This window comes from Pseudomyrmex gracilis, unplaced genomic scaffold (genome assembly GCF_002006095.1).
Source record: "Pseudomyrmex gracilis isolate BER0280 unplaced genomic scaffold, ASM200609v1 scaffold_92, whole genome shotgun sequence".
NCBI lineage: Eukaryota > Metazoa > Arthropoda > Insecta > Hymenoptera > Formicidae > Pseudomyrmex > Pseudomyrmex gracilis.
The window spans coordinates 403,278-415,338 of record NW_018020676.1 but is presented as its reverse complement, the minus strand read 5'-3'; the positions used below and the strand labels follow the sequence as shown (position 1 = coordinate 415,338).

Here is a 12,061-nt window from a genome sequence, read left to right as displayed (position 1 = left end):
AAACTCCTCACGCCTGGTCTTACGACGACGTCGAAAGGAGAGAGAGAGAGAGAGAGAGAGAGAGAGAGAGAGAGAGAGAGAGAGAGAGAGAGAGAAAGAAAGAGAGAGAGAGAGAGGTCAGACTCAACCGGAGCACAGTGATGCCGAAGAGGCGAAGGCAGACTTCCGTGTCATAGAAGGGATAGAGGCGGGTCGACGTGTAGTCCTCTTGGAGCTTGCGGCTACGATTATTAATGGGTAGGGCGTGACATCCCGCGAAATAACCTCTCTAACCCCGCTTCCATGCCAGGACCAACCGGGCCGACCAACTCCGTGCTCGCTTGTCTCTCCTTGTAGGCATTAACTGGGCCAGAAACTACTCATTTTCGAGAACAAGCTATCCGCCACCCACACATTCTCCACGCCTTTTCTCAGCTGCATTTATCAGCGCCATTTATGTGAACCCGCTGTCCGGTTCACTGTTTCACTGATTATATTTTCTCAGTAATCTTATCAATGCGTTTTTCCTCTCATATACTTTGTCCGAATTCTTCCGCCAATGCATTTTTTTAATCTTGCGAAATGACACTCGCGTTACAAAGCAGAGATACTTTATCTAACAAGATCTCTCTCTCTCCCTCCCTCTCTCTCTCTCTCTCTCTCTCTCTCTCTCTCTTTCTCCTTTCCATCTTTTTGCCGACAATAATTTTCTAGTAGGAATGAGAGTACAAAGATTGCAAAGTAAAAGAAGGGCCACAAAGAGGAAGGAAATGTCGCGCAAGAAAATCCCTCAAGCGTTGAGATAGTATCAAATAATCTGCTTCATTTCCGAGTCCAGTTAATTAATATCTTGAGAATAATTAATTATAAAGTAAGAGACATCCTGGTATATGTGTGTTATGAAAAAAAATATATTAAATACAAAAAAGTAACAAAACCTGCGCATTACGTGTTCCAAAGAGAACGGCGGTTACAGAAAGCAATTGTAGGAAAAAAGATCTTATCTTCGACGGAAATGTACACGCGCGTGTGAAGTTGCCGGTGTTGCCAAAAGACGCTTGTTCGGCGCGTTACTTCAATAATGTAAAGTGCCGCGCTCACCGAATTCTCGTCGGTTCTCATCGAAATATTAGAATGCAGTCCAAGTCGCGATGGTCAAAGATGGCCACAGTTCTCGCAAATTGCTCGCTCCTGACGGACGTCATTAGCGAGCAATCACATGCATAAACGGATAGGAACGAGGAGATGGAAACGGAAGTGCGAAACATTTCACGATGCATAGAGCATCAACGCCGAAATTTCAGAACGTGGATCGACTCTACGTCGCGGCAAACTACTTTCGAATGCGAGCCTCGAGCGTCCGACTACTTGTCAAGCAAATTCGCATTACTTCCAGTATTATGATCGCTCTTGTAGTTACCGGCATACAACACTCGCGGTAATAACTCACCGACTTGCGCATTCCGCATACTCATCGCGACACGGTATTACGGTGGTTTACTGCCATACCCTGTTTCGCGTCTTCGCGTGCATGTTGCGAGATAATAAGATACTTGTTTTGCCCCGGTAATGCGCTACCGAAGGAGCGCAATACAATCAGGAATATTGTAATTATATGTGTGCCGCGTCTTCCATCAAACATAACCGAACAATCTGTAAATGCCGAAACTTTAACATAAAAATCCCGATGTGTGATGTCGTCGTCTCATTCGAAAAAACAAAAAAACCACAAAAAAAAGTTCCCTCCCTCGGCTGCTATACATCATAAGCGCGCGTTTTCGTGGTCGTTCTCTCGTCAAACTTCCAACCAAGAAGATCGAACTACTCTCGTATTGGACCGACTTAAGGCAATCCGCCGTAAATAATGCACATCACCTAGATGCGTTCCGAAGAGCCGATCTGCCCCCGAGCGCGAAAAGCCGCCGTGAAAACTCGTTGAGCTTCCTCTCTATAAGTTCAAAAGACGTTTCCTCTCTTCTTCCCCGCTCTCAATCCACGGGGGATATCGACCGCCTTGCAGTGGCATCGCCCATCCGCTACTATAAAGCCCGCGTTTAGCGGGCATTTCACACGAGAGCACGCGTCATCGAGTCCCTGCGATTTCGTCGCGCGATACGAAACTTTCGCGGTTTACGTCGTCGTCGAAAGATAAAAAGGGAGAAAACAGCAGGAGAGGGAAGAGAGTCGAAAAACACCGCGCTCATCCCGCTATAGATCAACAGAGGGTGGAACAATGCGGCGCGATGTCGAGAATTGCTCGCCGAGCAGTAAAACGAATCGAGTTAAATATGAGTTTTCTTGCAAATTGCAACGATAAAGTCGTTTATCTATCAACTTCGCTCCAACTCGATTAAAGAATCAACTTTTATATACGTGTTAAATTCTATTTAAAAGATTGACTCCCATCCGCGTTTTATTCGTTTCCAACAAACTACGGCTACATCGAAAACTTCCACTTTTTCGAATAACAGACGCGAAAAAAAAAATAAATAAATAAATGACGTCTATTAGAGAACGAGATAAAATTGTCGCGTTTTTTCACCTCCGCGATTTTCATAATAAGACTTGTTCTCGCTGGCTAACGGTTGTTCTTGCAACGGAATTGGGAATGTAAGAATTAGCACACTCGAAAGAAAATTATGTACATTTTAAACGCTAATTTGACTACGTACCGAGAATGAGAATATTACAAAAGAAGAAAGAGTTCCGCGACAGCTCTTCGCGGCGTTCTTCTGAGGAAAGAAATGAGTCGCCGTATATGAATACATCCGCGGCGAACTTTTCTATGTGAATATAAGCCATGTACCGATATTACACAGAAGTCGGGGCGCAGGGAAACAGGTTAGCGCAACTGTATAAAGAAGAAATTCGAACAAGTAGAGAATAACAGAAATAAAACTATCCCCTTCTGTGACAATATCCTTCAATTTACATTATTATATATATTAGATATCATTATATGATAATTATAATTATATATTTTTTAGAGAAGTAGTCGCTCTCTATGTCCAATTCTTTGTAGTTTTGTTTAGTGCCTTGACGCGGAATATACTTTTTCTATCAAAACCGTCACAGAAATGTCATTTGGCGCAAGAAACTCGTTGACAAAACGGAAATGAGGAACCACGAAGATCACGTAGAAGCGATCGAACCACCCGTCAACGGCAGCACCTCCGCTTCGTCGTCGGTTGCCGGTTATTTACCTCGATGAAATCACAGCTTTGTATTTCTGCACGATCGACTGGCAGAAGATGTGCGAAGACGAAGGCCGGTAATAGGCATTTGCGCTGTTGAAAAGCCGTGGAAAATCAATTATCGACCGTGCAAAGGAGCGGAAAATTATATCGATAGGCGTCGTGTGCCACCGAAGGTGTGGGGACGGGGGAGGAAAGCTGACACACAACCCCCCGGTTCTTCTCCTCCGGTGTCTCGCCTTTCCAATAACACTGTTATCGGCAGCGAACAGAAACTGATCCTTCGATTTCGAGTGCGACCGCGATTTCGAGTGCGACCGCGATTTCTGGAATACAGGCGAATGTGCTTTCCAATTTGCAATTAGGAAACTACAGTAACAAATTATCGCTCGTAATGCGCATAGAAAAAACTTGTTTTTTTTTTTTTTTTTTTACACTAACAAGGAGACCTCGCGAACCCGAAAATTCTGATTTTGATGAAATTGCACACTTTGTAGAGGAAATAAATAGATGAGTTTTTTCAATTTTCAGTTGCTGAATTTCTAAACGATTCTAAGAAATGAAACCCTTCAATATCAAGTTTTTTATTTTTTTAACATTTTGCTTTTTAATCTTCTTAATACAACTTTGAAAAAATATATTTTTTCAAAAATCTATGAAAAAAATTATTCTCAAAAAGTTGTATTAATATGGTTAGATGTATAGACATGTTTTTATCCCTATTGTGAAACTTTTGTATAAAACATTTTTTGATATTTCCAACATTTGTTAAAATATATATCGATCAAAACAAAAAGTAGCTCTACATATGGAGAATGATTACATACTTTATAGAATCGTTTTTGGGTAGCGAGCAAATATTTCTAAACTTATATTTATTTATTTCCTCTTCCTCTCTTTTACATGTGTGTAAAGTTTCATCAAAATCAGTATTTTTGCGAGGTTTTTTTGCAAGCAAAGATCATATTAAATTACTGTCACATAATTGTTTTTGTTATACTCTTTATAATAATTATGTTTATCGTTTGTAATAAAATGGAATTAGAAATATATCAAAACAAATGTACGAAAGTATGTATCTAACTGCAAAATTATTCGAATTGAATAGTTCATACCGTTTAGTACGTGGACGGACACCATAGTGGCTGCTGCTACGTCCGCTAAGGCGCAGCTGTAGTTACCGCTATCCATTTTATTCGCGTTCGCAATGTAGAGCCTAGATACCGCACCGGCTGCGCCCATGTCCGTCTTGACGCTGCAACAGAAAGAAGAACAAACCTTGACAGCGCAGTACCATTATCGCCGTGTTTTCGCGCCGAAATAGCAGACACTTTATCTGAAGGGTACTCGACACCTGACACGACGATAGTAATTAAAGTGAAGAATTTAGTTTACAGAAGGGAACACAATTCCAAACAATTCTGAACCATTGATTTTTGTGACTCCCGTAAATATATACAACATTAAACAGAAATAATAAACGCTACAATATTAAACAGAAATAATAAATTATACTCGAATTTAATTTACACAAAAAAAACCAGCTGCTTTATATTTCTGCTCTTTCATTTACTTAATCGCAAAGTAAATCTTATTTTGCATAAGTATATTGTACATGTATATATATATATATATATATATATCCGAAATTTCTCAGTATTAAAAGATAATATCACGGGGCTGATGACGAATGGTGATAACTCAGGTGATGAAAGCAGGTGGTCGGAAGAAAATACCCTTGGAGCGTTTTTGAAGAAAGGAATATGAAAACGGAGGCTAGTTTATATCAGAAATTTATCACCCATGCGGACGAAAGACCTTTTTGTGGTCCACGCCGCAACACTGGGTAGTAAACAGATTCCCTCCGCAGTTCACACAACCACAGTGCAGACAAACAAAATAAACGCCCACTCCGCGTGACCCCTAAAAAATTGTCCGACGCAGATCTCCCTTGGTTGGGGAGAAAAAAGTTCTTATTTGAAAAACATACGCGAGAAATGTATCCCCTAAAATTGTACATTATAAAATAGAATTTACACAACTCGGGATTTATTTATTACCTTGCTACACGTACGTTATTAAACATATTTTTTGACAGAAAGAGAGAGAGAGAGAGTAACAATAACAAAACGATGTGAAACAACACAAACTGTAAATACAGAGTATAGGTTTGAGGTTTCGAGAGTTTCCATTAGTTTGTGTTATTCCACCGAAATTATTCATTTAAAAAAGTCAATTTGTTTGTTTGTAAATAAGTAATTAGCTTTTTCTATGCTTGTTGAAAACAGCGTGGAACACACTGAATTTAACGAGTTTCGTAACTATAAAACTTGAATATAATCATTCCCGGGGAACTTCTTAAGAATTAGAAACTCGTTAAAGCTCCGCGCGGGAAAATATGTTTCAAGAGACGAAAGTTGAGAAGAGTAACATATCAGTTAAGACCTTCCTTTGGTTTGAGATAGACTTTCTCGTTACTGCTAAATCTGCGGAAAACGACGAGACATTGTGTAGCACACGTGTAAGTGAAAAAAAAAAATCACCACTTGACTACGCCGCGTGTATTCCTGTCGTAGTTACGTTTGCTCGATTGAGCAAAACTAAGAAAAAGGGTTTAACACTTCATAAAGACTCATGTTTCTAGCGAATTAAGCTGTTGAAATAGAGCGTTCGAGCTGTTGAAGAACGAGCGCGAGACGACGAAGAAGAAGAAGTGGAAGAGACGGAGGATGTTCCGCCAGCAAAGATGGAAGAAAGGCGTAAATCAAGTAGTTCACCCTCCAGCAGCTGGGCCTGACAGATCGAGCACCCCTTCTCCCCCCCCCTTTCCCATCTTCAAGCTTTCTTGCTCAATCTCAAACAAAAAAGAAAAGGAACAGAACGCGAACGGCGGTGCATAAATACTCTTGGAAATAATGCTGTCCGCGTTAATTGCACGTGGTATTATCTTGTTCTTGAGTTGATATCTTTGAGGCATTGTCTGTCGTAACACACGTCGTGCAACATTAAATACTTCACTTGTTGCGAGGTTGCGCGAAACTCCCGAGGTTATCCCTCGAGCCTCACACCTTTAGAAAAAAAATCCTCGAAAGAAAAAGTTGAAAGAAACCACTTCCGCAGCTCACACAAAAGAAACGAGTAAGTAAAAAAAAAATGCCAGCTGTCTTTCGCTTCGAACTTTTGAATGTTTAACGATGCGTGATGTTTGCTCGAGACGTACTACACATGTTACGTGAACCAGTTTCGCGGAAAGATCTCGTAAAGAAAATAGGATGAAAATAATATATATATGTATAAGCAGGAGCTGCTGCCGCTATGAGCTCTCCGTTCCCCGCGTATGGTGCACGAAGAAGCCGGATTTAGAAGAACCAAGAGCAAAACACCAAGAAAAGAAAGAGACCGAGTCGATGATGCTAGAAAATTTGCTACAAAAGTAGAATATGTTGTAAAGAGCTGAAAGTTTCTTTAGGAAGCATAACTCTCTTCTTTAGATGCATATCCGGCTCTAATTGGGGCCGCGGTCCCGATTTCTTCGTCCTTCCAGTCTTTTAAGCAGTTGCAAATTTTAACAGATTTCCCGTATTCCGAGAGACGAGATTTCTCTGTCGCAAATTATTATTAATGTAAATTTTAGAAGATTCTTCTTCTCCAGCGAAAACCGCGAGTTAGACAGATCATATAAAGAATTCATTGAAGCGGATCGGATCTCACAAACATCTCGTCGATTCCTCTTTCTCTCTCTCTCTCTCTCTCTCTCGCCGGCCACCGTATCACCGCTTCACATCACCCGGCCAAACCATTGCGGCCGAGATCCTTTGAGAGCAACGCGTCGAGCACTTCCCCAAGAATGCAGCGAACGTTACCGTTAGGACGTTAAAAGCACTTGTTGCCACATCGTTATCGTTACCGTTGATGCCGTCGCCGTGTTTCCGGCTTTTTCAGCTCTCTGTTGTTGTCAGGCGGTGCGCGTGTGCAATAAACAGATGCTCGAATTCCGTCTCAAACCCCCGAATTATGCATAATGTAAAACGGTCCTTTAATTAAATACACTCCTTCCCCGTCTCGAAAAGGATCTTGATACTTTTTTTTTTTAATTCAAGAAAAAGAAACAGAAGAAGACAATTTCACCGAGACAGAAGAATACATATACGGAATTTCACGAAAGAAATGAGAGAAAAGAATGCGCGTCTGGTCAACGAGTGGAATGTCCCAGAGTGGGTTCGTGTATTGCATGCGCAAGAGGTCGCTTTTACCCATCAGAAGGCCAATGCAGCAACTCGCGTAACATTGATCCGGGCGATTCTACCACGACCGAAATTTTCCGACGATTGGCATCCAGGGACAGATCACATGCCATTTGCCGTTGTACGACCACTATTGCGCGCGGCGATACACATCCGTCACAACCGCGTTACGCGGCCGCATGCATACACCCTACTGCAGAATGCGGCGAAATTGCGCGCGAGCGCGCGCAAACACTTGTTTTATTATATTTCATTTAATCGGAAATGTGTTTTCGAATTTGTCCCCAATATATCTGTCGACACATCGTTTAATTCGGCGATATCGGTGAAAAACTATATCGCAAATATATCGCTCACGGCATTTCAGCGCAGAAGGAGGGTTAAATCAGTGATGCAGAGAGAGAGAGATTAAATATGAAATATATGCGCTCGCATCGATATATTACTCGCATTCGTGTGAATTTCTCGAATTTTTACGCGTGTTACGTTCACACTTTGCTTGTCATGCGAAAAAAACCAGAATTGGATAGTATTCCTCTCTCTGTTCTCTAACCCGTTCCCGTCGCTTCTCCATACTCGAAAGAATTTAATTTCGTGCATTGTTCTTAGTTCGCCTGTGTGTTGCGCACAGGCAAATATCAGGGAACGGGAAAATATCCGCGAACAGAAAATCCTTTTAAAGATATGTGTGCGCCGCGAATATTTAATATCAGTGACGCTTAATAAACGAACCGACGGCGGCGTAATCGCTTTTTCTGCACTTGCGCTATTCATCATCATGTTGCGTGAGCTTTTTACGAAACAAATACTTATGTATGTGAAAAATTTTTCTAAATTATTCTTGTACTTTGTATATTGTCGCGTTTGCGCTATCGAGATTTTACACAAATAATAAAAATGCGAAAATCGCAGCCAGTAAAAGTAATTGTTTATTTGCGTTAGGCGCGTGCAGGATTAACGAGAAAAAAAAATGCATATTGTTTTTATACGCAGATGCAATCCGTTTATAAACACTTAGTCAATGTAATAGTTTGGTTTGTGCGTCATATTTTTGTCACAAATGTTTTCAGTGCTCGCACACGTGCTGTCGCGCCAAAACTGTCAGCTTATCACACACGTACCAAACCATTTTCGAGTGAAAAAGCATTCTGGTTTATACTATCTTTTTCTCTCTCTCTCACTCTCTCGGCTAGGACACAGTTTTTCCACCACACCGTGGAATTTAATTCGAGCATAGAGCGCAAAATTTATCCTCAAATTCTTCCACACACAACTTTTGCCCACTCGCACGAGCTCCACCTTCTTCGCGTTCGACCTAGAAATTTTTTTTCCAGCCGCTTACGGATTTGCAGTGAATTTTGCAGTCGGCGGTTGAGCGGGCAGGAGAGAAATTTAAGTGCCGGCAGTCTGTTTTGTTTCCCTTACTGATTATATTCTTTTCTCCCGTCTTTCTTTGTTGCGTTCGCTTCTCTTTTGTTTGTTTTTCCTTCCCGTTTTTTTTTTTTTTTTTCGTTTCACGGTGCGTTGCATGAGTGAAGTGTGTGCGATACGCATGCGAAGCGGCGCTTTCGCTTCCGTGCTCCAGTACGTGTATCTTTTAACGTCAGAACCGGAGAACAGTTGGTAACGGCGTGGTTTTACGAAGATCGTAAAAGGCACGAAATTTACCCACCGGAATGCGTAACGAGCCAGAAAAAAAGCGCCCGGAAAATGTATTATTTTACTTTTAGCCATTTGCGCGAGAGCAAACGCCGTCGTCGTGAGTAACCCGATGATTATTTCGTCGAATTTTGCGCGTTCCAGAAGAAATGCCGGAGGCACATCGCATTGGGTGTCTTACGTTCGAGAGTTACGAGAGAGTTTTAGCGTTTCAGAATGATAAATTATATTTATTCAATCAGAATAGAGAGAGAGAGAGAGAGAGAAAAAGCAACATAGTACGTCTCTCGCGTGCACGAAGAGAAGCGATCTCAAACGGAATTTTTTGTTCCTTCAAACGTTGCCCATCATTCTTGCCTATTGTTCTTCTTCATTTCAAACAATATACATGTTCTTTTCTCCGGTGGTTTTTGACGTATAAAAGAAAACTCGCTCGCTCTCCCAAAATCAACACAGAATCGGGTGATTTCATCAAGAGGTCGAAATTCAAAAAGATTTCTGCCGTTCAGGTTGAACTCGTGCTGTTAAATACATTTATGACTTTTCGATTACTTCGTTGTAAGAAACCCGTGCACTGCCCACATCGCCACAGCCGACTACTTTTACCCCACCGACGACGATTTTGGTGCCGCTCACGTTTTTCTTATTTCTCTAATAACGAGCGACTTTGTCAGAAACAAGACCGTATTTATCGATCGAATTACTTTTTCTTCAGTTTTTAACATTAAAAAAAGAGTAAAACGTTTTATAGTTTCATAATCGATCTCTTCTTCGTGACTCGTGCGTGAATGAGAGAAATCGTTCGAAGTAAGCTCGCGTTTTTTTTTTTTTTTTTGCACTTTTCTTCATAAAAATACGTCGCTCGGTGGACTTCTTAATGGTCAGAAATCTAAGCGCGCGGTACTTTTAGTACCGTAGATCTTGGGCGAGGAACCTCGTCGCAGCTCCTCGTTTCCTGACTTAAAGGGAGTTGCGAAGTTTCTTTGTTATTCCCTTCCTGTGCCCGACCTCCGTCGGGGATTTTCGTCGGCCGGACAGACATTGCGAACTTTTGCTCGAACTTTTCATCAGACCGGTCGAAAGCGCTGCTTTGGTATGAATAGTAGTAGTAGTAGTAGTAGTAGTAGTTTCTGTACGATCCCATGCACGGAAGATACCTAAAGTATATATTTAACAATTTTTGTGACACAACTATCTTGAAACACGTCTAAAAGTCAAAAATTTCATCACACCTCGATATTTTAATTTACAACTTCGTGAGGTTTTGCCCCAATTTGTATTTTTATGTTCCGGATTTCGCAATAAAATACGTAAGATTACGCGAGAGAAAATTGAAGAGATTAGGTTCTCAGCCTCCATTGCAGTAACGACAATAATTTTACAGATTAATTCTCTCCGTTGCTGCTACGTGCCATAGAGTCGGATAAAAAAAAAAAAAAAAAAATCCTACTAATTCCCGGGGCGTAAAATTCTCGGCGCGTGGAAGGGCGTAAGGCAAAGATTAAAACTCGAGGAGAGCTTTTTTTCATTATCGCCAAGATTTCGCGTTCGACCAGGCCGTAAGTTTACGGTTCGTAAATTTAAACACGCTTTCTTTTTCCCTCGCGCCACGTGTAAGAAGAGAACCGTGTGCTTCCTCCTTTTCCGCGCATGTAAAGATCTTCGCCGCTCACTTACTGCGAGTTTGTCGCGCGAGCAGGTTTAAACGCGGCGTAAACCTAAATACGAGAGAGCATTGCGGCGATAGCGCGGAGTAAGTAGCGATGGTTACAAAGAGAACCGCGTGCGCGAATACTACGAGTCCGCACATACTACGAACGGAAACGAAACTCTGTTTCTCTCTCTCTCTCTCCCGTTGTCTCCGCAGAAATTCAACGGATTATCCCGGATTTGTGCCGTACGGCACAAGAGACGCAATATCTTATCCGTTCCTCGTGACTTCTTTTTCCGATCAAGGCAACATAAAAAAGTCAAAGGGAAAAACGTACGTACTATTGGAAAAGCCGAACTTTCTGACATAATACCGTAAAGAAAGATTTGGGTCACAAACCAGATAATTTTTATGTCTTTTTTTTTCTTTTTTTTTTTTTTTGCTAAAGAGGAAAAAAATGCTTATCCTTCTCTTTTAAAATAACTATCAGGCGATGTAATTCGCGTTAGAAGTAGTGGTAGAAGTAGTTTTTGTACGAGCACACCGTGATTGTTCAACTTAAATATCAAATACGACAACAGCTAATAAAGCAGGGTTGTTGTGCAATAATAACTGGACTTCAGTTATCCAAAACGTTTCGATTTTCACAAATCCGAGATAATCCGTTGAATTTCCGCGACGAGGCAACGAAAGAGTCGGAATTTTGTTTTTACCGTGGTATACGCGGGTCTGTATTCGCGCACGCGCTCTTCTTTGTACCCACTGTGTAAGATCGGGATTCACAGCTTTTAAGATGCGTTACTTCTGACAAATTTTCATTTTAACTCGACATCGTGTTTTAATGTAATGTGAAATTCATTGTGTTAAACACACACTTGCATCGCGAAATGAATGTTGTCGTAAGTATTCCAACTGAAGATGATTTGAATAAAAACCGAAATATTTTGATTGACCCGAAGAACTCAATTATTGCATAACATTGTGCTTGTTGTTTGCTATATTTAATTTGAATTAACCGGACACAAACCGGAGGTCATTTTATTTACATAATTATCAGCAGCGACATCGCGTCGATACACGGTACATCTGTGTTAAACTTATTGTGTTCTTTGTCACAAAACTCCTCTCTCGGTCGTATCCGCTCTCGCTATTTTATGACGAAAGATTCACACTGGATAATAAACTGAGTTGGAGTTGTTATACAGGGTGTCTCATAACGAACGAATCAGCCGAAGTGTGTAGGTAGATCGGGTCAATCCGAACAGAAAAGTTATTTACCATTTTGCAAAATGTGCAATAGTTATTAAAATATGAATTAATAAATGTGAGCCAAT

The 12,061-nt window shown here is 41.1% G+C and overlaps 1 protein-coding gene across 9 annotated transcripts in view; it reads right to left on the bottom strand.

Annotated features, from left to right (window-relative positions):
• Positions 1-12,061, bottom strand: part of LOC109855548 (peroxidasin) — a 142,223-nt gene that overhangs the window by 4,361 nt on the left and 125,801 nt on the right. For all 9 annotated transcript variants that reach the window (XM_020429943.1, XM_020429938.1, XM_020429935.1 and 6 more), the window contains one exon: positions 4,289-4,428. In XM_020429943.1, the coding sequence (XP_020285532.1) occupies positions 4,289-4,428 (140 nt within the window). The remainder of the gene's footprint in view (positions 1-4,288; positions 4,429-12,061) is intronic.